We start from the raw sequence: 24,833 nt of genomic DNA, 5'->3' as shown, positions 1-24,833 counted from the left end.
TAGGCACATAGGGCAGAAAGTATGACCATTGGACATTGAAAGCGATCCACCATTAAGTATTTGTAGGTATCAAAGTTTGTTTTTACAAATATTAAACAAATATTACAAATATTAAGGTAAATTTATTTTATTAATATAATATCTGAATGTAGTATAAATTTAATATCTGAATTTAGTATAACTTCGAGTTACAAGTTTTTATTAATTTATATTTACTACTGTCATGACAAATATTGTTAGCTGCACTATATATACAAGAAACAATAACTTATATCCTAAATTAATTTCGTTAGAACTTTTTACGAGATGTACACCAAGAATAGTAACAAAGTCAATTGTCCAAAGCAAAATAGTTATATTTTATACAAACCCACAACTTAGTTCCTTGGCGTCCTCTGCTGACCTCGGACAAGTATTACGTCACAAATCAGGTCTGTAAACGAGTCTTATCATAAAATGCGAACCAACAAGCTCGCGGGGCTTGTCGTCCTAAATTACAAAATTAATGGAAACAGAATCTTAATTGCTGACCTTCCTCCTTGGATAGCAGGTTACGAAACGTTTAGTGGAAACGCATAACGTAGAGAATAACAGGGTCATAATGGTTGGAGTAAACAAAACCATATTTGGGCCATTTTACGTCAACATAGTGAGCTCAAAAACAGAACTTGGTAATAGCTTGTAATGAAGAGTTAAGAAGCAAATAACAGTTTTGTCCTTCCAAAGTGAACAGCCAGGAATGCCTCATGCGATTTTCCTGCTAGACATTGTTGGATAATGCATCGTCAGGGTGAATTAGGTTATGTTCAGCTAGTCTGTATGGAACCTTGATCTGGTTTAAATTAGCAAAACGTTAAACCAAAGACAATTCAAACTAACTACAATTACTGTAAAGCCCATCTAAAGAGTATCAATAATCAGTGATGAGTGACAAGTTGAGTAAGAATGGTGTATTTATATTCATTGTAAATAATTCTATACAAAAACTATGTGAAAGAGGGGTTCACGACTTTAGGGATTTTTTTAAAGGGTAACTCTTACGAGTGTATGTGTGTTTTGCATCTTCCTAAGACCAACATTAAATTGTATCTAGTAGTAATAATAATAATAATCACCGGTTTGATATAGACTATCTACAAAGTGATTTAATGTAAGTGTTTGTGTGCGTGTGTTTGTGCGTCAGTGTTTGTGTGTGTTTTGCGGCGAGCGTCAGATCTCTCCAGTGATTGGGTCTTGTTGAACATCTCGAGCTAATCACTGTCCGTTATCCAGCATGACTTGGACACACAAACATCCTGACACACACACACACACACACACACACACACACACACACAGACAGTCGGCCAGTCATCTTCCACAACAGGCTTGTTTAAACAACTCTTAGTTGCGCTTCTTAATTAATCTAGTATGTACAGTTACTCGAGAAAACGAAAATGCAAGGAAACTGTTGTATGTAGGCTAATCAGAATAATCTTTTCCTGCTAATTGCAATGATTTAAATTTATAAATGTGTTGGCCATATATATATAGCAATGTTGGGACGATATGAAAGTTTTTGTACAACAAGGCAAACCACTGAACATCAGAATTCTTTCCCGTTTTATTTTTACTTGGTCACTTACAAATTCTAGAATAAATTATCTTTATGTCATTTAAGTAGTTCTCGAAGTTAAACTAGCCTTCTAATTGGTGAAAATACGTTTATAAATTACATTTTGGAACTAGCGTGCAATGGTTTTTAACCCCATCATGCTAATTTTTCGGTATATTATTTTATATTTAGAATTTTCCTTGCAGTTATTCCATAGGAAGATTTTACACAGTGTATATCATATGCGTGTTATCCATGATTTGAGATTATATTAGGTTTCAGATGTTGGTACTATTGCGGAGTATGACACAATGAACGCAATATACAGTTAGTTACGTAATAGACTGACATGACAAGTGGGTACTTCATGTCCCGGCTTACAAATGGTATCTTACCAATTTGCAATTTAGCGAAACGGGAGAGTAGTGGGAGGCAATGTATCATGCATATGACTAAGTGGGTGAAACAATATGAAGGCGGCACAGTAAAGAAACACAATCTTGCAGCTGTTCTTTCAGCTTCGAACGTTACTTTGTCCCACCTTCATATATTTGGGTGCTAGACGGTTAGCATTGAACCGTTTTGCACGTTACTCCAGGGATGGTGTAGTAAGCCACGGAATGATAACGTAGCTAAAAGTATTTCATTGATGATTGGTGGGATTTGGACCCTGGATCTTCGGAGCCGAAGCCTAGTGCTGTACCACTAGACCCGCAGAGCATTATAGTGTTGACAATAATTTGTGTAAATTAATTTAAACAATGCAATACTCTCTTGTCACTTAAATTTACAACAATTAGGGAGTTTTAAACCATAAGAATTAAAAGTTGCATTCTGAATTTATCTAGATTTATTATACTTTTCAAATCGTTTGGTCTCTTTAATTTTTTTCATAAACTTAACCCTAAGTGTTTTAATTTTTTATTTGCTGTAAATACGCGACAACGTTCGTTCAAAATTCAAAATCTATATAATTAATACGCTACATGAAACTTTGTCGGTTGAACTCCTCCGCCATTTCTTAACCGATTTTATCCATTGATGTCTCATTGGAAAAAGCGTGTCGCGTAGATTTGCAAACTGGCCTCACATTTTTGAAAAAGTCCTTTGGGCTCTGCCCCAGTGGCTTTGAAAGTTCCCATGTTATCCTTATGAAGAACATAATTGTTTACATTTTGATCAGCTGTATAATTTAATTGTTGTTATTTATTTTTTCAATTCAATGAAACACATTGCGTTTATTTACTATTTGAGTTTGTGTAAACATAACCCCCAAGACAGATCGTGTTAGTGTGGTTGTATGTTAAATTTGTGTATTTATCTTTGTTTTGTGTCGCTATGACAGATCGTGTTAGCATGATTGTAACTGAAATGTGTGCATATATCGTTGTTTTGTGTAGCTATAATTTGTTTATTTGTTGTTTTTTCTTTTAAATGCCTCCAACGTGACGACAACGAAACATAGACAGGATGCGTAATCGTGATAACGACCGCAGCTACAGAACAGTGGTGCGTAAAGGCTTAACTCATCACAGTCAGCACCTGACCCTGGACAATCTCAACTATTAGGTTACAAATGCACCCTAACACTACCCCAAAATCAATTGGCCCTTTATCAATGACCTGTGTTGCATGTACAGCGAGGCATTTTGAGAAGGAGAAAACCGGCCGGAATGCTTTAGGTTTATCAATAACGAAGATAAACATGGTGGTTACACAACGGTAATCTTTGAGTTGACTCTTTTAAACTCATTGTAAATATGTCTGTTATTCGTTTTGAAATAACTCCTGTAATACTTTGCAATTGCTCGAATTCGAGCAACATGCACACTAGTATTATATTATAGTAGAAAAACAAAGCTAATAATTAACTGTTGGAAATGAATTTTTAATTTCTAATTTATATAGGAATTCCCTAAACATTTTAATGCGCATCTAATAAAGTTAGTTATAGATATGTAGCATCACTAATGTAACGTCCTAAAAAAAAATTTAATGTGCGTTCGTATGTACATAATAGAAGCTTTGTTATTCAAAGCACTATAAAACTCATCAGCTATAGGGTTACGTCAAATCGGTCATTTTAATATTGAAATAATTTTTATATTTCAAATGTTTGTTACTTAAAGTCGTTATAGCAGTAAATAAAAAATATTTTTACCCATACACCCAACACAAACACGAAATCTACCGCTAAAACAAACGTACAAGTTCCAACACAATTCAGACCATTCTACACAAACATTCCTTTTACAAGTTTTTATCCGACATTCGTCTATGTGTCTCGACGCAGTCATTTCTTGTGTAAAACCCGTTTTAATTGCCTCAGTCCATCACTTATCACAATAACTACCCGGCCTTTATCGTAATTACCTGGGAAACTCGTGGATCCAGAAGTGACAAATATCACCAGTCAACCAGCACAAGGAGACTGCTATAAAAGGTGTTAATCGCCATCCGGTTATTATTCCAATAACCATTAGAGGTAATAGTTGAATATCGGTAAAAACCACCGTAGATTGTGGGAATAAACGAGGGAACTCCATTTACCTTCGTGAGGATGACTCACGGATCAGTGTTTAGTGTGTACTCACAATGTGTAATGGAGTGTGAGATATGTTGTCTAGCTCTTGACCATGTAAGGTATTGTGAGTCTTGGATAGTAAAGAGGAGATGAAAATAGAGTTTCTTGAGATTGATGACAACGATTGGTAACACATATTTTATACGTCAAATAATGCATGTAGAAAAAAATTTCAAACGAAAGCTTTACTAATTACAATGTTAAGATTTAACAAATCATCAAACACAAAATCATGAACGAAATAAACAATGGCTATTGATGATTGGTGAGTGCTAATGATTACTCACCACACCATTTATATGACTGCTTGCATACATAAATCCTTGCAAACATTTTATTTACTAAAATGGAATGGGTTGCATTCATTACGGTTGCACATACAGATGATATCGTTTGTCACGGCACTTCATCAGAAAAGACAATTTGAGTAGGTTCTTCCTTCATATAATAATGTACAAATACCCCCGCCGCAGCAAATCTGCAGACTAAGCGAATTTCCATATACACAGCTGGAATTCCACTAAATTGTTCCCTTAAAATTGTCAGATTTATTTCCTATTTAAACATCATTAATATTAATGAGTACTTAGGTTTGCTGCTACAGGGAAGAAAATAGGGGGTTTTTATTGAAATATTAATAGCTCAGTATGAAGTAAACAAAATTTCAAAATTTCATTAATATATGTCCATACACAAGCATGCTACGACACTGTATTTATTCTCCATAAGAATAACATGGTAATTTTAAATTTACATTATTTTGCAATTTTTCCGTAACCGTTCGGCATGCAACTATGCTTCAATATACTAAATTATTTGTTTTTTTGAGCTCTACAAAATGGTTTAGAAAGAAATTGCAAAATTCTATGTTTTCAGCGTGAAAAATTAGAAAAACCTATTTTTACCCCATAAAACCCCCCATAAACCCCTGTTCCCATAGTCCGATCATGCTGGTTCGCGAACTCGTTCGAATAAATGTAGGTTTACACGTTTATACCAAATTTCATCAAAATCGGATCATTTTTGCTCGAGTTATCGCGCTAACGGACACATATATAAATATATATATATATAAATATATATATATATATATATATATATATATATGAATTTGAACGGATGGTGTTTTTGGCCTCTGGGGACCTCAAAACGAAAAACTAAATCGGTCCCGGGTCCAGGTCTTACCATGAGACCTACGGTAATAGCTTATTCCCTATATGGGAAATTCGCTAAAAGGGTCACGTGGTATGTGGAGTTCAGTTTCTCATCACGAAATATGTTTATTTTTACTTCATTTAAAAGGACATAATTGTGGTTCGTTAAAGAACCATTGAAGTAATTGAAACTTATGTAAATAGTGGTACTCACAATTAATAACGTACACAATCCATCACATAAAGAATTGGCAACTCTTTAGGTTAGTCTGGCTAATGCAAGAAAACTGCACCGACTAGGCTGAATCTGTTCACAAAGGACCTCGTTAAAAATATAGGCTTTATCATGTGTTTAAAATGGCACCTGAGAAAGTTCAAAGTTTCCAAGTGCAACTTTTCCCAGTTGGCAGAAAAAAATATGAATGTTGCGAGTAATTGTGTCCTCTTAGTTTAATGGAAATAAATCAAATATAGCTTTTTGAAACTAAGCTGTGTACAGTTTGTAAGGCTTATATAGTTAATCGTACACTAGTAACTGCTAAATACAGAAGATTTAAAGATGCCCACTGTTCTATTCTGCTTCCGTTGCAAATAACGTCCGTATCAACTGAATAAGTCAGGCAAGTGTAAGGTTAATAGTACGACAACAAACTTATGACTTATTGGTTTATTTCAACAATTTAAATTGTTGGGTATCGCTGTTGTAGCAATATAGCTACAAATAATTTCAAGCTAGCATATTTTTCAACAGCCATGGTCCCGAAAGGTTTCCCTACTTGTACGAGAAATTACTTTGCGCTAAAACAAATAAAATGAACTCATACAACTATGCAAAATACCCTACCTCAAAGGTGACAACACACTAAACCTATGTTCGACACAAAATCAAGTGTTAAACCCACCCGAACAGCCTAACGTTACGTAAACCCATAGACTATAGATACTGAAGGTAAAACCGGTATATCGATGTTATACGAGGGACTATTTTACAATAAGGCATGAATGAAATGAAACTAGAGTGTGGTGTGGCCATTCACATATGCAACTGAGACGAACGTGTTAATGGACCAAGTGTCCAGCCTACCAGAGTCTTTGAGTAATGTAGCATCAGAACAGATTTGCTATTGTGAACTATTTAACTACGCTAGGTTGGCGCCGAGTTGGCAAGCTATAAATATACCAGCCCACACAGCTGGGAACTAACACACAGCATAACTAGGAATTACTGATCCTAGCGTACCCGACGATTTATGGTGCATTGTGTACTTATGTCAACGTTTGCTTGAGTACCTGTTGTATAATATGAGTAGCCTATTTAGAAAATTTTTGAATGTGTTTTAGTGCACGGGATTTCGGTTGGGTTTTGTTAGTTAATAAGATTATTTGGGTTCAAAACGTAAAATCTAAAACAAGAAGTGCCTTGTTTCGGCACATTCCTGAAATCAATTAACTGAATTTGAAGTCACGGGCTTATCCTAAAACCACGTGGTGGTCAGAAAACGGGTGGTCTGATGGAAAAGGCACGAGCCATCTGTTTAGGAGATCCGGGTTCAAATCTAGCTAATCATCGTTTTCCTTCAGCTATGTGAGAACAACTTACACAACCCACCTTATGCTGGAGGTCTATAAATATACTAATGGGCAAATTTTATGTCAGTCAGGAGATAATAGCTTCTTTTTTAATTAACAACTCATTCTACCAAACGTAACAACAACCAAATACCAAGCTTTATTTATTTATTTATTTATTTATTTATTTATTTATTTCCCAACGGATTGCACCTTTTTACAAAATATGTGTGTACAATTGAGATGGCATTTGCAATATTACTAATTAGAGAAGTAATATCCTTATATCCTAATATATTTATAGTAATATATTTATATCCTTCAGCTCATTGAATAGTTTACAATTACCTACACTGACGACCAAACACATTAGTTACTAAAATATAGTTTAACAAATATACAAAAACAATTGTGAACATTCCAATGGGATGGTTATTAAGTTGAAGCTACCGTATTTAAGATTCTTCGCAGCTTAACATTGAATGTGCACAAAAATGATCAAGTAAGTAGTATTCAGTTTCAACATTAAAATTTTAACTGTCCATAGTTTGCCATGTGCTGGTCCCTGGGATTTTACTTCTAAAATAATAATAAACGAGCATTTTCTATTTGACTTTGTGGTTTTGTTGTAGGCCTATTAAGTCATCAAGGAAGTAATAGGCGTAGCGCCGCAAAGAGCCGCATACATTTGATTTACCACACCAAGTAGGAGCTAGGTTTGTCACCGTCTTGGGAACGAGGTTGATTTGTGATCTCAGAATACTAATATGTTGTAAATATATTTAAATTATGTGCTGTGCTCTAGGTGTAGCGAATCCGTACGTCAAAACACCTTGAATAACAAACTCTGAGTTATTCTTTATTCAACAGAAATTACTAGTACACCAATTAAATTTCCATTCGATTGTAAAGTATAAAGTATAATTTTATGATGCAAAATTTATAGGGAATGAGATATAAGTAATGGTTTTGTTAATATTACAGAACATGTATAAATAAATATGAGCGTATGCAGTTAAATTATTAACTTATGTGAAAAGGATTGAAAATATATTATTTTACGTGCACAATAAGTATAAACTCAAAATAGAGAGAAACAACCTAACAAAAGGAGGAAAATGGAAGGATTAACGACGAAACGATTCTATTTTTAACCTATCCCCGTTTGTTTCCCAGCAATCGCACAGTAGACAATAGACAACCTTGCCACTTCTGACGTCGTAGCTCCATATAAGGGCATTGCTACACTGTTACGCCAATTGACGCGAATGTTTCGACAAATGGCGGCTTCACACTAATGGGCAATGGTCGTGAATCACTCATAAAGAATAAAAACATTTCTGGATTCCTGCTCGTCGACACTTGGAGCCATTTTGCGACCTTGCAGAATCCTTGGGCCTCGGATCTATTCCAGGAGGAATGCGAGTTTCCACATATCTCACAGAGTTATGGAAGTTTTAATGGAGTTAATCGCTTGTGGATCTAATTGTGGTGGACAATAGCCACCATAAAGTCAGCAGTCAGCAGTTCAGTTAGACACGGTTAGACGTTATTGGTGCAAGGACTTTACAAGGACGATGGCATTCTTGGTCCTTCGTGCAGGATTAAACATGTTGCTGTTTTCTTTTAGTCCCTGTTAAGATGTATGGATGTATGGTCTTATCGATCTTTTACTAAAGAAGAAATTCAGCTTTAAGCGTTGTTGCAATGATTTGACGTTATTAATTTAGTAAAAGAGTGATTAATGTATATGCCTTAGAATCCAAAAGCTACCTGTTAAAACTAAAGCGGTTAGACTCTATTACACTAAAACTGTTGGACTACAATTTTAACATCATTTATATAACCAAGATACAGTCGTTCGGTTGTTTACTGTTTGGTTTTTTTATAAGAAACTATACCAAGATTTAACAAAAAATATGAACATATTTGTAAAGTATTACTAGTCCCTTGGCATTGTAGCCAAAGGGGAAAAGCACAATTTGCTAAAGTAACGACTGAAATAAAAAAAGAAATATTGAAGCGGTATGCGCTAAATGGACTTCACATTTTATAACAGGATGAGTACTTGAGTAGTATCACAGCCTCCTCTAATAGGAGGCTGTGGTAGTATACCAATACTTCGTTTCCTGCAACCTAAACTTAGTACTTTAAGTGATATTTAAACTTATGAGTACCAATAAAAGGATTGGCTGATCCCTTGAAGATGTAAAATAAAACAGGCACTTGTACCAAAACCAACAAATATCTTAATGTTTTTCTTTTTTTTTACCCAAAGAATCTAATGAAGTAGGAGCATTCATAAAGATAAAAAAAAAAAAAAAAAAAAAAAAAAAAAAAAAAAACTTATGAGGTTATACCGGACTATAGGCCCCAAGTTAATAGTGTTTAGCTTTTAAAGAAAACATTTTTTATTTTTCACATTTGTTTAGAAACCGAATTTTACTGTTCTAAGTGTTCGGAATGTTTCATTTTTATCTTATCAAGCTACTTTAAGAACAGTGATATAGTATTCCAAAATGTCTTCAGTTTTGATCGCTGAAGTACACTCGTCGTGGTGGTAATATAAATTAATGACGCCAGTTAATAATCTTGAAAAATAAATACAGAGGAAACCTAAACCAGGGTCAAATGTTGCCAGCAAGAATAATTTTGTTTAACTACAAATGGAATAGTATATTAGGTTCAGAAATTATTAGTTTACTGGTCAAGTATTGTCGTTGCCGCGCGAGACAAAGTCAAGTGCGGGATTACCATACTAGTACAGTACACTGTTTGGACAAGTGGCGTACGAAATTGTTCGCCTAACTACTCTAAAATAACCTAACAATAAAATAAACTGCACAAATCCGTTATACTATTATAACCGACCACAGGACTTTACAATCACTAGTCATATCTTATAAAAGAGGTTATCTCATTACAAATTATAATCAGCTGGTATCCGGTAAAATGCATTACAGTACAGTAGTGCGTAATAAAATCCCATTAATTGATAGAGGAGGCAAACGGCTATTTTCCGTACTAATTCCTTGTGTTTTCCTTTTAAAACTGAGTGGTGTGGCGAAAGCATAATTAAAATTCTCACTGCTTCACAACATAGAATATCGCTAACAATTGTCATTTATATCCATCTCAAACCTTTAATATAAGCCACGAGACCGTCCGATAAGCACACATGTGATGTGAGCACGTATCATATTCACACAAGAAGCACGTGCTCGTGTGTGTGTGGGTGGGCGGCAGCGTGGGCGGCAGCGGTCATGCCGTATTTAAATGAGCTCACCCGCCCCACATTATACCAGCGACTGACACAATCTTGCTAATAACGATGGTCAGTGAGCCCACTAGGCTGCGGTTAGCAGCCACCTTTTATCTGAAGAAGTTATCTTGTGATATTGTCTTTGTAATGTGCTATAATGTAGATCAAGATAACATGATAATTGGAATCAAAATAATGGTCTTAGGGAGTATATTGAGTTTACATTTAGTTTGATTAGCTTATTGCGTTACCAAGATAGAGCGCTAATTTATTTTTTACAACTACTTGCCTAACTATGTTCTTCAAGTTTCAATTAAATCATGACTTCAGTTATCAAATAAGAGCAATTTACCTATTTATTCAAAGCAATCAGATTATTCGGCCCTTCAAGTCTCTGGTCTTTTCGAAGATGAATGGCTGAAACATTTATATTATAACTTAATTTTACATTATCAATCTCTTATTGCTGCGAATAAGAAATCCCCATGAATCCTACAGTTGGTAATTACTTTGTATTTATTTATCATAAGATTTATATTTGTATGGATAAAGATCTTCATATCTGTAGTGTATGGTTAATAGAAGTCGGTTGTAAGACTCAATTTCCTCACGTGAAGAACCGGATTCTATCGATCAATTAGTTCTGTCACATGTCAATTAGGTCTTCTAGCCATCAATCAATCGTCATCATAGTCCAGAGTTTAAACTATCAAACTATAAGGCTCTTAATTGGTTGTAACACTTGGTCATCTTAACACTAAAGCTCCATGTCAGTATATTTCATTAGTCGAAAAAATTAAAAAAAAATAAAAATTTGTGTCCACTGTCTGTTTTAATGTCTTCTAAGGACCAAATATAAAATAATAAATCAAAATTGTATTTTAACTCTGATTTATTCGTGCCATCGACAGATCGTACCACGTACAACTTTTAAACAACATAGTGAACCTGGAGTAATATAACCTTTGAAGCGTCTGCGCCACCTCGGTCGGTTCATCCTACCGTTGAAGTCTCCAGCAGCGCACTGTATACACCATCTCACCGCCGCTGCCAGACGGCTCTATAACGTACTCCCGCCGTCCAGCATAACTCAGGTGTGCATACAGATAAATCTGGCGGCCTTGCAGCATTGCCGCGCTTTGTAATTAATTGACCCACGTCCCTTCTAATAGACCAATTAACTTTTTATCAATTTAGTTTTACGGTTTCCATAAAAGCGGAGATACGTATCTTTTGATTTATCTCTCAGCCTTCGTTAAATTAATGTATGCTAAAAGTCAAATATTAAGATTTATGAATTAATCGGGTTTTTGTTGGTGCCTTGTCTGCAGATTAACGGCCGTGCCGTTAAATTATCTCTGGGTCCTTAGCTAGTAAAAAGCTATTTTTATAAGATACAATGATGTCATTGAAATTGTGGTATTTGATTGGGTTACACTTACCTTCAAAAGATTGTCTTATAATACAACAATAACTTCAGTTATAGGCCTAGTTAGATTTATGTCTTGAAAAAATGAATGTAATTTTGATTTATGACGGAATTTTGACAAGCATTAATCTCAGGATTACGAGTATGAATGACAGTATAGACCACTTGAACGTAATATTACCAAGCCTTGTTTGTTTTATTCATTCAAATTCCAGGTTACGATGACAAAGCTATTTAAATAGATTATTGAATTGAATTGAATTGAATTGCAATTCATAATCTATTAAATTTGTTCTCTGCACAAAACAGAATAGGTTACAATGTGCTACAGAATAGGCTACAGAATGCCATGTTTATTGCAGCATAATAATTACAGCATAATCTATTGCATTGTATATTTTTCAAGTGTCGCGTAACAATAAAGTTAATGAAGAGTGTTATAGCGAAAGTGAATAGAATTGTAGTCAATCAATCAATTATTTAAGATAGGGACGTCACTGTGTGCGTATTTTAACCCAAATATGAGTGAAAAAATGACAAAAATTGTTTATCATACATGTAAAATATAATTTAAGCTTTTTATAACTTTATGCAGTTAAGGTTAAAGTAATTTATTCCCGAAATGAGTTTTTTTTTTTTGCAGATCAGTTAACACTTTATCCTCCGGTCCGGTGGAGATTTGCCTAGAAGCATATCAATTTAACCTCACCTACATCTGCATTTTACATTCGATTCTCCCTCCGTTTCACGATCTGTGTACAAAGGACATCACTATGTAACCAAGGTCCTGAGATCGAATCTCAGCTGATATTGTACCACCTTGGGCTCAACATATGGGACCAGATATCGCTAGTAATGATATGTCTGCTGTCTATATCGCTTGCCATCGATACGTAAATTGGCCACGTACAGCGCCAATGACAATTACACATCTGATACTCGACGTTGCCACAGGCCAATATGGCAATTCGTAAATTGCCTAAGGTGATTCTTTGTATAATTGCATCAGACCTGGAGGGGTGTTGATTATTGAATTGGCTTGACTTATGTTTGAAGCAATTACATAAAAATAAAACTATTGGTCAGCTACTTAAAAATAGCTATATCTTCCTGAACATACACAGTGTCATTGAGAATCATAGTTTATTACTATATAATATAAGTCGAGATTCAAATAATTATTTTTTGTTGATAATACAAAAAAATGATAATTTAATGTTTTGTATTTATATAATCTTATTATAATCTTAACTGATAGTATTTTGTAAATGGCATTGCCGTGGAAAATAAAAATGAAATGAATACAAGTACAGTATTGAGAAATTTCGGGGGAATCCAAGACACTTGTTATTTTAATCCACTTAACTCCACAAAAAACGCGAGGATCCACAGAAACTATCACGAGTATAACTATATCAAGGTAAAAAGAGCGCATCTCTAAACGAGCGCTGCGGGTAATTCACCCGGAAGTCGGTTTTTGCCTCTAAGTGGCGGCGTTCCCGCCAAGGACGGTCTAATGGTCGTGTTTTCCGCGGGAGTACGGCACGGCGGCGCGTGCGTAGCTAGTGATTAGGGCGGCGGCGGCAGGGTTGATAATAAAGCGAAGTGAGCTCATTTAAATACGGCATGACTACCACCCACACCCGACCTACACACTTACACACTCGCCAGGCATCACTCAGGGGTGTGCGCTTGGACCGCTTCTTTTCCGTCATCCATCACGAATAAACAGCGTCCTAAAGCATCATAACACTTATTTTAGAATCATCATTAAACGAATTACGTGCAAATAAGCGTCATCAGCACCGATGAGTAATATTCAGTTTATGCTTGTAATCTTGCAGGCTTGCCTCTTGTTTTCAATTAGCTTCGGGTTGGATCCGGTCTCTCTACCAGGATGAAATAAATTATACGTTGCGATGTGAAATGTATCATTTAAATGTGAAATCTACAATCAATGGTTTGGTTTGAAATTTATTACTTTATCAATTTGGTGAGCGTACAAAGTATTGTTTATTGGTGGTTTGATACATGTGCAAGTAGATAGACATCGTTGCAAGGCTCTTTGTAGATAATAACAAAATATGATAAAATGAACTATAGAATAAAAATTAAACAAAAAATTCTGTTCAGAAAAATCTCACTTTATACCACCAATCTTATATATACTTATCTCATCAAAACGAATAGTGTTATATGCGACGTAAAATAATTATTACATGCAATCTCTAATTTGAAAAATATTAATTTTAGTATTTACAGTACTTTTAAATGGTTGTATTGTGTTGATTGATAGTAAAATATATTAGGGCAATTCACATTCACAAATCATTCTACAAAGCATCTTAAATTTTCAATAAATAAACCATACTTATTTGCATTCACCGATGTGAAAGATTCAGTGCCAGTATTTAAAAATCCATCGGACACGAGGCCAGAATAATTTAAACCGTAAATCCACTAGCAGTGTAGTGGCTACTGGTAGAATTATACCTCATTACCCACAAGGCTGGGTGGAAGGACGCCAGAGACGCTGTTTATTGGTGGGCTGCTCGGCCAATCAGAAGCTAGCTGGCGACCTAGATACATGCCATAGTGATACTACAATCACGACTTGCTATGACACATGACACGGCCTTGATAAGAGATAACATCACTGGGGAATGTCACCACAAGGTTGAGTGGGGATATGTGTTTCTCTGTGGGAGTGTTCAAACAAAATGGGGATTTGAATCTCAACTTTGTGTAGATTTTACAAAGTGTGCATGTGGTGACAAAATAAACATGAAGTATACATTAATTAATTTTAATTTTATTAATTTCCTCATTCCACAACTAAGTCCAAGTGAGTTCTGGAATGTAGCCTATATCCAACATTAAACCTTCCCTTTTTTGGGAATGTGATTTTTTAAATGCAATTCATATGAACTAGGATATATGTGTCCAAACGTTTTGAAGGAGAACAGGCAGATCGATTGTAACTTAAATGCCATGAAAAATATAGTTGAATTTTTAATTCTGGCTTAAAAATTCGTAACATTGTAATAATTATAGTTCTCATATTGGATTATAATTTATTTGAATAATATAGATTTAGTTTCAAAACTCTTTATTTACTTTTAAAGAACCTCATTGATAAACGTAAAATAAGTGACATTTATTTGTTCGCTTAAGATTATCTTTAAAAACTTTACTGAAATGTATTCAAACAATTTCAATTTTAGTTTTAGATGTATTAAATTATAGCAGACTAAGAAACAAAATTATTCTCGCCAATTTGACGTTGACTCGTACAAAGAATTCAAAACTTTAAGAAGTATTGATCCAACAGCAATTGACATTGTATACAGTTATTAACATAAAATGAATCCAACATTTTCTGTACTGATTAAAAGTGTTAATTTATTATCATAAACAACACTGATAGCGTAAGCAATTGATATAACATGATAAATATTTATTCGACAGGATATACCATACACCATTTCAATGCAACTATTTACCAAATACAAACACAACATCAGCTATTACACAAGAATAAGGAATTACAAGAACATATGACACATATCACTAGGTTACTTTAAAGTTTAATTACGGAATCCTAAACACACACCAGATAGTTAACAAGCTCGATGAACCAGATTCCTTGACCACGTGGTCTGCTAGCCTCGCTGGCAGTGACGTGGTAGATGTTGATGTATCACATGTCAGCAAGGATCTGTGCTACGATCCATCCAACGGAGGTCCTTCTAATTGACCGGTGGCGCCGGTGATATATCTGTCTTCGAGTCTGCCTCTATGCTAATCATAGTACAAGGATAACCTACTTCTAGGGAAACACGCCGACATGACGTTTGTGAACTCAACATCTTTGTGTTGTAATTTTCTCAGGCACAAGAGGACAAAGTCGTAGAACAGCTCCAGTCACATACTGAACATCGCCCACTGAAACGTCACGTAATTTCATCTAGCTAAATGGTTGTTGCATGGATCACTTTTGCTTAATTCGGCCTCGTTCTTGTGTAATCAACTTACAAAATGGCACACCAAATAGTTTGTAAACTCCAAAACTGATATGACTAATGGGCTATCAAATTTTTAAACTGTAAACTGTTGTAGTATTTAATAGTTGTTTATACTTCGATTGTAAAATTCAGCAGGGCTCGCTGACATACTTCTCTTTTGTCTTGAAATTTCAGTCAAATCTTATCTTCGTTTTCTCAGTTTAAAATTTTTTTAACGATCTACAATCCTACAAATCCTACAATCTTTGATTATTGGTATACTTAACCTTTGAAGTATGTGCACCGCCGGTACATCCCTCTATTAAAGTCTCCGTGATAACCGCTGGGTAAACTATAGTTTCAATTTTAGTTCCAGTCTTATCTGCTCTATTTGAGAGTCCCTACTCTAGACATTAAATAATCTATGTTTGCCGGTGTTCAGTCATTCTAGTTTATGTGTGCTTTACGCTATTTTCGATATACGTAGCATAATCTCTGCAAACTAACCAGGAGTTTCACAATGAAGTATTAAAGTTATACGTTTCAAAACGGCCTCCGATTTGATTGTTCTGTTTTTTTTTTTTTTTATTGTGTTCATACCCAATGCATTTCTTGTCTGCATAACATAACCAGGAGTATTTTTACATGCTATAAACCATTTTCTCTCGAGACTCACAAGCTCTCTAGTTCTAACCGTATTTTATTCTGTTCCAGAGGGTTGTTTGCCAACGTGCGCCGCTGCCGTTCCCGCGAGACAGGGGAGGTTTTTGCCGCCAAATTCTCCAGCAGAGCTCGCTACGGAGAGGACTGCACTCAGGAGATCCACCATGAGATAGCGCTGCTGTCTCTGTGTTCTCCATCGCCCAGGATAGTCCGGCTACACGACGTGTTTCAGTCCAGCACGGAGGTCATCATCGTCATGGAGTTGTAAGCTATTTTTCCAATATTTTTTACGATTCGTGATAGTAATTACTTTTGTAATTTACGTTTTGCCACCGAACCCCTAATGCTAAAAATATAAATCGGGCGGACATTAAATGTGCCAATAGACCTGAGTCAGGTAGCCGAATACTCCTGAATTGCGCTAACTACAGGAATCCACCCGGCACGTTCCTTAACTGCGCCAAGTGGCTGTCCTCTTTGACTGTATAATTAAGTAGATTAGGTTAGGTTAGGATAACACGTAAACAAGGAAATTCCTTCTGGCGGCAACTCACCCCTACCTGGCTTGGGCTTGGTGCAACACAGGAACATTTTTTGGCGCAATTAATACTTCATGTCCTTATAGATATGATTATAGATATGGAAAAAATAATTGACTTCACTCTGTCTGTGGATCAATTCAACTTCGTACATCGTCGTTCCAAATCTGGTCAAAGCTTTGGAATGGATATGGAATGTATCTATCATTAGTCAAAGATTTTACCCACACCATAGTTTGATGTTTTCGAATAATTTTCTTCTAATGAAATTGGATTATGCAGTGTCCAAGTCGTTAAACTTGTTACTCAATTAATCTAACACCAAGCAAAGGTGTCTTATTTGGCATTTATGATCCTCTTTAACCAGCGCAATATATATGGTTATATTAGGTGCAAAAATATTTTCTCTTATTGCCAAAATAATCAAAATAAAATATTTTTTAATTCCAAACAGTTATTTATGATAACCTTTCATACTTATACAATATAATATGAAAATGCTAGGTATCTTAAACGTGTATGTTCACCCTTTCCTTGTCATAATGAAAATACTAGAGCAATGACCCACTACACACAGTAATCAAACTAATTTACACTCTGCACTCCAGCTTACTAATCTCTAAATACAAATTAAGTAAATGTGTCGTAGTCGTCCAATTGGCAACTGAAGTTGTACACATTAGAGTAACAAAACCTGGATATCCAGCTCAAGGCGACATGTAGTACGTATGTGAACAGCCATTAATAGCCGCTGCTGATGGTATCGGTTTGCTTAGCGACGGTCAGCAGAATAGACCATTACTCGCCGCTGAAGATTTATCCGATTTAAATGGCTTGCTCACTTTATTGTCACTCTTTCTCCATCTCGGCTCCAATTGAATGTATTTCGAACTATTCTTTACTGATTACTTATCTTTAAATGTGTTTGATGTTTTATAAACATTTCATTTGCATTATCATTGTTATTTGAGGTTACAAGTTAAGTGTTTTTTTAATTGCGGTGATAGAATATTTTGATATTGCATTCTCAAAATTTATACTCGTCATTTCATGATAAAATGTAGTATTCAATTAAATGCTTCAAATGGTAGGCCTAAATATTTTGACGTTTTACATTGACGTATTTTTAATAAATAAGTTTACAACTTTAAAACCCTCTAAACCTATTTTATTGAAAATATCTAACTAGTTTTATACATGTATTACGTTACCGAACATTGATAAAGACTGGACCTTTCAGCGCCCCTGGTGGAGACATGCAGACCATCATAGACGACAATCTCGTACCTTTTGAGTCGGATGTGGTCAAGTTTATTCAACACGTAGTAGAAGGATTGGCTTACCTACATCATCGCAAGATAGCCCATCTAGATATCAAGGTAGGTGGAACAATAACCTGAAAATCCTACACTATTGCTAGGTAGGCATTTGGTGGTAGGAAGCTTAACTTTTCACTTTATCAGTACTAAAAGGGTAGCAACACTTGATTTTCATGTAAGAACTGTACTTTTAAAATATCCTACCACCCGATAAGCTGGATTTCAATCAATTTAATATTTTTACTTACTTACCAATATCCTCATAGTTTCGCTTGTATGTACGATCCAAAGCGACAATAGCCACGAACAGCTGTTAAAGTTACAAACAAACTAGATGTTTAAATGAAGTACTTCAAGAAAAATCCGACTCGAAGGACCATAAATCAGTTCGGTAGAACCATAGACAAAAGGAATATTTTATTCTTTTGTCTATGGCAGAACTTAATGTTATCCTTTTCAGCTTTCTCAATATCTTAAAGGCTTACCGTAAACCATTTACAAAAACAGATTCCCACTTGTTGGTCTTAGTTTGACTTTAAGTGCTCAACGTGGTAAGCTTCTAGTCAAACGACACCCTAAAAGGCAACAGTACAACACTTTCAAATACTCCCATAAAAGCAAGAGACGATAAGCAGTGGCAGACGTGGCACAAAAATCACCTTATTATTTTAATTTATCGATCCCCTTTCCCGTAGACTACCTTACCTTCGCTCGAATGCCTTCGCGCTTAATTAAACAAGCCGCCGAGCATGTAGCGCGAAGCTGTAAAGATAAGACGTAGTAAACATTTACGGCCAATAAAATGTTAAGTTTAAATGTCTGTTTCCAACTGGAGGTGAATTCGGTTCGCGGAAGTACTTGAGAGTCAATTATACGAGTTCTAACAGTTGGAGCAGTAAAATAAAAGTTCTAAGGTGAAAACGACCGATAGAATCTCGAGTTCACCTAGTAGGTTTATAGGGTTGTTACTAATTACTGTTGGTATAAACATACACTTGTGTGTAGTTTATAGGCTGGGATCCAAGTGACACTTGAGTAGAGACTTTAGTGTGGCTAGGTGAGAAAATGTGAGTTGGCAATTACAGAATTACTGCCTTACATTTTGACATTTAGACTTTTGAGTCAACTACACTCCAATCTTGTCTCACTTGAATATAATGTACATCTTTAAACACAAGTTGATGTAATTTTGCAGCTAATTCATTTCCTCTATAAAGATACTGAAAATGGAGTTTTCATCAATACTCAAGTTCCTGAGGTTAAACATTTTCATTTGTGTCTCGGGTTTCAATATTACAACTCAAAATTAAACTCTAGTCAGTGATGTTTGAGGTACTGGTTGTTTTTAAAGGGAAATGAATAATACTGTGCAATGGGACTATAATCGAATCCTTATTGGCTTAGAAATGTGATTATCATTAACTTTTAAATAATTGAAATTAGTTTTCAGGTACCGTAGTCATTCTTTTCTATTTTTCTCTTTATAACCCCAGCACTCCCCATAACAGAAAGCCTGCAAGGTATCACCCATTGTCGCGATCACATTTGTTAACATTACTTAAGAACTGCCTGATCTCTAGCATAACCTGTCTGTCACGATTTCTTTTGGTTAGTTACTGTAATAAAGTCAATTATTTTCACCTGATAAAATGCAAAGTTAAAAGGCCTGATGGTTTTTTGTTACCCTTGACTGTGAAAAATAGTTAAATACTTCAATGAAAGTTTTACTAAAAGGTTCTTGGATATAGTATAGTCCATGTTTCATATTAAAAGCAATTCGGCTAACATCCTCGTTCATTGTTTGTAGGAATCTTCATATTGTAGGTGTTCTTCATTATTTGGGCTAATAACGATAGTTAATTCTAAAAAAAAAAAAAAAAAAAAACATAATCTCTATTTCTTCTACTTGTTTCTCCTTCATGTTCTACTTGGTGGTGTTCTATGATTTGTTAACTATGTTTCCATAGTTTACAAATCGGTTCTTTCAATGATTGCTCAACAAATATAGTACTATGTCATTATTTGGAACTGGATTCTATCAATTTTCCAGGCTTTCTGCCTTTTTTCTATTTTAATATGAACGCAAACCCAAATTTAAAGAGTAAATATTTAATTTCAACCAAATCATTAAATTATTATACATGCGTTTTCTTAAATTGTAAAATAAATATTAACAGCAATTAAATTATCCATCTGATCATAATGTGAGCATATGTATATTGTATAATGTTCTTCATAAGGATGATATGAGAACTTCAAAAGCAACTGGGTTAGAGCCCAAGGGACTTTTTTTCAAAAATGTAAGGTCAGTTTGCAATTCTATGCGACTCGCTTTTTCCAGTGAGACGTGAATGGTCAAAATCGGTAAAAAAAAATGGCGGAGGAGTGCAAAGGACAAATTTCGTGTTGGCGTATTAATTATGTAGAACAATTAAATCACATTGTTAAATCACGTTGTTGGGATTACAAACTTTTATTAAGTATGAGGTAATTTATAAAGAACATGGTAGGCAACTCTTTCTCGTCAAACTATACAACCACAATACAGCTTAGCACTAACTTTACTTTTCAATGTCACACCACTAAACCATAGTGATGTACTGGTAATTATTGAGACAGTATACCCTGTAAACCCTTACATTTTGTTACACTTGGCTATTCACAAAGCCCCGCCAAAGTCATATACGATAGTGCTAAGTGCACTTGGCAATTCAGTATCTCCTCGTAATCCCGTAAAAACGTAATCACACTCGTAGTCTGCACTAGGTTATGAGCATTGTGAGGAAGACTCTTCATGCTTCCTCTTCTGGTTAAAGGAAATTATTTAGTCGGTGTAAGTAGTTTAATAAGTTTAATAAATTAAGATGACTAAGCCAAACAAATCAGAATAGATTATTAGGGAACGTTCAAAATGCATATCTTACTAATTTTAATATACATGGATAGCTCTTCCTCCATAGATGATGATCATTAAAGTTTATGATTATACATTAACAGATTTGTTATAAAAAATATAGTATTGGACCACGAAGTCTTTAAATAATGCTTCTACTATAGTTTTTGCACTGTATAGCGATTTTGCAGGCTAAAATTGCGTTCTTAGAAAAGATCGTTATCAAAGTGGCATAATTTGACTCTAATATTACCTAGATAAGACATTAAACAAATCTCACAGTTTTGTTTGCCAACTTCGCCCGACAACATTTTCATATTTTAGACGGATCCTCATTTGATTTTTAATTGACAGCTTTTTTAAGTGAAATTATCAGTGTCAGAGAATTCCCGCCCGATCAGAATGACCTAGTCTTGTGTATATTTCAAATTGAACGTATCTGATTTATGTGTAATGTTTTTACTCATCCTTTACCCTATATAGTAGCTTAAGTGATCAGTTAAATAATTGACATGTGCACTCTGATCATCTCAAGTCATTATTAGGCATATAAGTTTGTTACATGTTTAGCCCTGTTTCACGTTCGTTGCAATTTCAAGGATCATTCTCCACTCTGTGACTGTTTTTAAATTTGTTAAAGTCATCCGTTCCAAGAACTGTCAATCACTTTATCGTCGTTCCAAGATTCGTACATCACTTAGCCAGTCCGCCAGTCTTTCGAGAGTCTTTAGTCTTTCGTCCATTTGTCACTTCATGACTTTCCATTTTTTTATTTTCGCTCGTCATTTCTCCACTATGTGAAGAATCGTCGATACTTCCGTCGCCGTTTTGAGTTTTTAGTGATTTTATTTATTTTCCAAGAGTTTTAGTCACTTCATCATCGTTCCAAGTTCCCTTACCGGATGACTTTAACAAATTTAAAAACAGTCACAGAGTGGAGAATGATCCTTGAAATTGCAACGAACGTGAAACAGGGCTAAACAGGTAACAAACTTATATGCCTAATAAAGACTTGAGATGATCAGAGTGCACATGTCAATTATTTAACTCTTCTCTGCTGTTTCCAGCGTCGCAATTTGATCTTTATTTCAAGAGTCGTCTGTGCTATAGTTGCCGCTACAGGAATCGTCCATCACTTCACCATCGTTCCAAGAGCCGTTGCCCTCTTCTCTGCTCTTTCTAGCGTCATAATTTGATCTTTATTTCAAGAGTCGTCTGTGCTATAGTTGCCGCTACAGCAATCGTCCATCACTTCGTCACCGTTTCAAGAGCCGCTGGTCACAAGCTCGTACCTCACGGCTGAAGGTCGACCTGATTCCATCAACACCTTGTTTAGTTGCCCCCCGTCGGCGTCCCACGTGACTGGCATTCAGCTCACTATGATTTATGGGTTTTTAATTGGCTCATGCTCAGTATTCCTATTATGATCCAATAGAAATATGCTTTCCCATGCAACTGCCTGAGAAATTCTATTCTTGTAGCCTATCCTTAATGATCCTACTCCAGCAGTCGTGGCAAAATTTACAACACCAGATGTTAAAACGCAGTGTTCAAAGGATTTAATCTAGTTCTCCTTAATTGTTGTTGTGTTTTAAAAGTCTCGTAACTAATTTACCATATTTTAATATATTTTTTATAGTTTAGATTTCACTCTGTGACATTTTTCTGTCAAATCTGTTGTTTTATTTATGTAAGCCTGGTTTTAAAAAGGAACTCTCCTAAATGGGCACAATTTGTCAGTGCAGTAAAACTATACTTTTTACTTAAACATACGAAGATAAGATAAATACTACATTTCACGTTGACACGATTCCACTACTACGTTTAGTAGTTTTTTACACTACCAACGCAAACACCAATCTTTGAACATACTAATGCTCAAACTATTAAAACTCAATTCCCGTGTACAGCTATCCACATTAGTTTCTAATCTATCCTAAATGAAAAATAATTTGCACGGAATTACACTAATCCAGTCTTCGCGAGTTAGGAGAAAGGCTCATTTAATTAATCCAAGTCCGACTCGAAGTCGGACTGACTAGGTTATTGCCTTGATCCGAATCCTCAAGGACTATCCAAGGCTCCATTATCAACACAATACTATCGCTGGATCTACGGCGCATGCGCACCACCGTTTGTCAACGCGCTCTATCCTCTTGTTAACCGATTTATTCGCGACAAGTTTTCGCCATTGCCTCGCGCCCTTAGTTGTAGCTGAACACAAGATAAGCTGCTTTGTTTGCGAAGAATTTCTATTGTTTAATTCGTTATGGGGAATAAACAGTATGGTAGCATTAGTTTACACGTTTTTGAGATAAACTAGAGGTTTGTATAGATAAAGTGAATACTAAGATATTTCCCGTTTCATTGCTAAATTCAAGAAATTGAACATGTACATAAATATAAATTAATCCCAATACCATAGATGGAGTACTTCTCTACGCTGAGCTGAATATTTTCATTGGCTAATTAAGCTAGAGTAGAAAAACTAAATACAGCATCGAGCTAATCAAAGGCTATTTACTTTTGATGGATAGTCCTGGAGTCCTGGGAAAGAATAAGCTGCTCTTGGGTAGCATTAAAACAACATGTACATTTTCACATCCTCCTTAGAACAAAAATGTGCTTAGCTGTGTCACAATGTTAAAATAATAATGATAGAGTGTCTCTCCTAGCCATCAACCATACATCTTGTTTATATGTATTTTTCTTCAGATTCTGCATATGCGCAAAACACAAGGATCTTGTCAAATATTATCCAGAGTAAAAGTATTGGCGTTGTAAAATACGAATATGGAGCTGAATCATTTGTGAAAGTTAACTCAGCCTTAGCGTATTATGTCTACGTTAGTAAATTTATATTCCCACTGTTTCACAGGATAAAATCGTTTAAATTCAAATTTGCTCGTATAAAATTTACATAACTAAGCGAATACAAGTCAATTTACACAGATACGACATTATACTAATAAACACTCCCAGGATGTATTTCAAATGTGATTTTACACATCCAAGGACAAATCTTCCAAGTGACCCTCGTAATACATACATAGGAAGTAGAGAGCGTTATCGTTTCAAATCAGATATATGTCGCGTAGTTGTCAGATCGCTGTCTGATTGGCTTATCTCCCGTCACGCCCCGATACAGATCAGCTGTTTACAACCGATTGTTATGAACAGCTGGCGATCTGTTGAATCATTCATGACTGTAAAATAAACATCGCCCGCATCACGGAGCAAATAGCTCATGTAGCCATTTCAGCGTTTTATTTGCACCTAGTCACTCAATGATTCTCAACTGTACTCAGTCGTCAAGTCAACTTCAGTTATAGCACTAGGTGAAATCATCAAATTACCGTGAGTTCTTTGAGTGTTTCAATCGTTACGTCGAATCATCTGCTGTTCTATCAGCGGCTTGATTGGTGGGGGTTTTGAAGTGGTACCTTACATTGCTCTTGAACTACTTTTCAACTTTTAAGATGTTTAAGTTTGGTTTCTGGAATAACAAATTATAATCACAGATAATGAAAAAATGAAAAATTAAATCGGTCCCGGGTCCAGGTCTTACCATGAGTACTACGGTAATAGCTTATTCTCTATATGGGAAATTCGCTAAAAAAATAAAAAAAACACATGCTTACCCATGTTAAAAAAATATCAGTTTAAGTTATATACTTTAGCCTTTGGATGTAATAAAAAAATCAACACAGACTAGATAATGCTCCGCAATGATGGACAGAAAAATTACCTTCTTACTTAGTTACAAGCCAGGATCGTTCAACAAAAATGACCATTTGCAATGCCTACGCGTGCATTCCAAGAG

General features: G+C 35.3%; 1 protein-coding gene across 1 annotated transcript in view; it reads left to right on the top strand.

The window, feature by feature from the left end:
- Nucleotides 1–24,833, top strand: part of LOC129002203 (uncharacterized) — a 78,371-nt gene that overhangs the window by 22,939 nt on the left and 30,599 nt on the right. Inside the window, exons 2-3 of the mRNA XM_054429843.1 lie at nt 16,311–16,523; nt 18,039–18,177. Of these exons, the coding sequence (XP_054285818.1) occupies nt 16,311–16,523; nt 18,039–18,177 (352 nt within the window). The remainder of the gene's footprint in view (nt 1–16,310; nt 16,524–18,038; nt 18,178–24,833) is intronic.

Source organism: Macrosteles quadrilineatus, unplaced genomic scaffold (assembly GCF_028750875.1).
Source record: "Macrosteles quadrilineatus isolate MER2022 unplaced genomic scaffold, UCM_ALF_1.0 Scaffold_9__3_contigs__length_116548681, whole genome shotgun sequence".
NCBI lineage: Eukaryota > Metazoa > Arthropoda > Insecta > Hemiptera > Cicadellidae > Macrosteles > Macrosteles quadrilineatus.
Note: the sequence above shows the minus strand (reverse complement) of the source record. Positions and strands in the feature narration are given on the sequence as shown.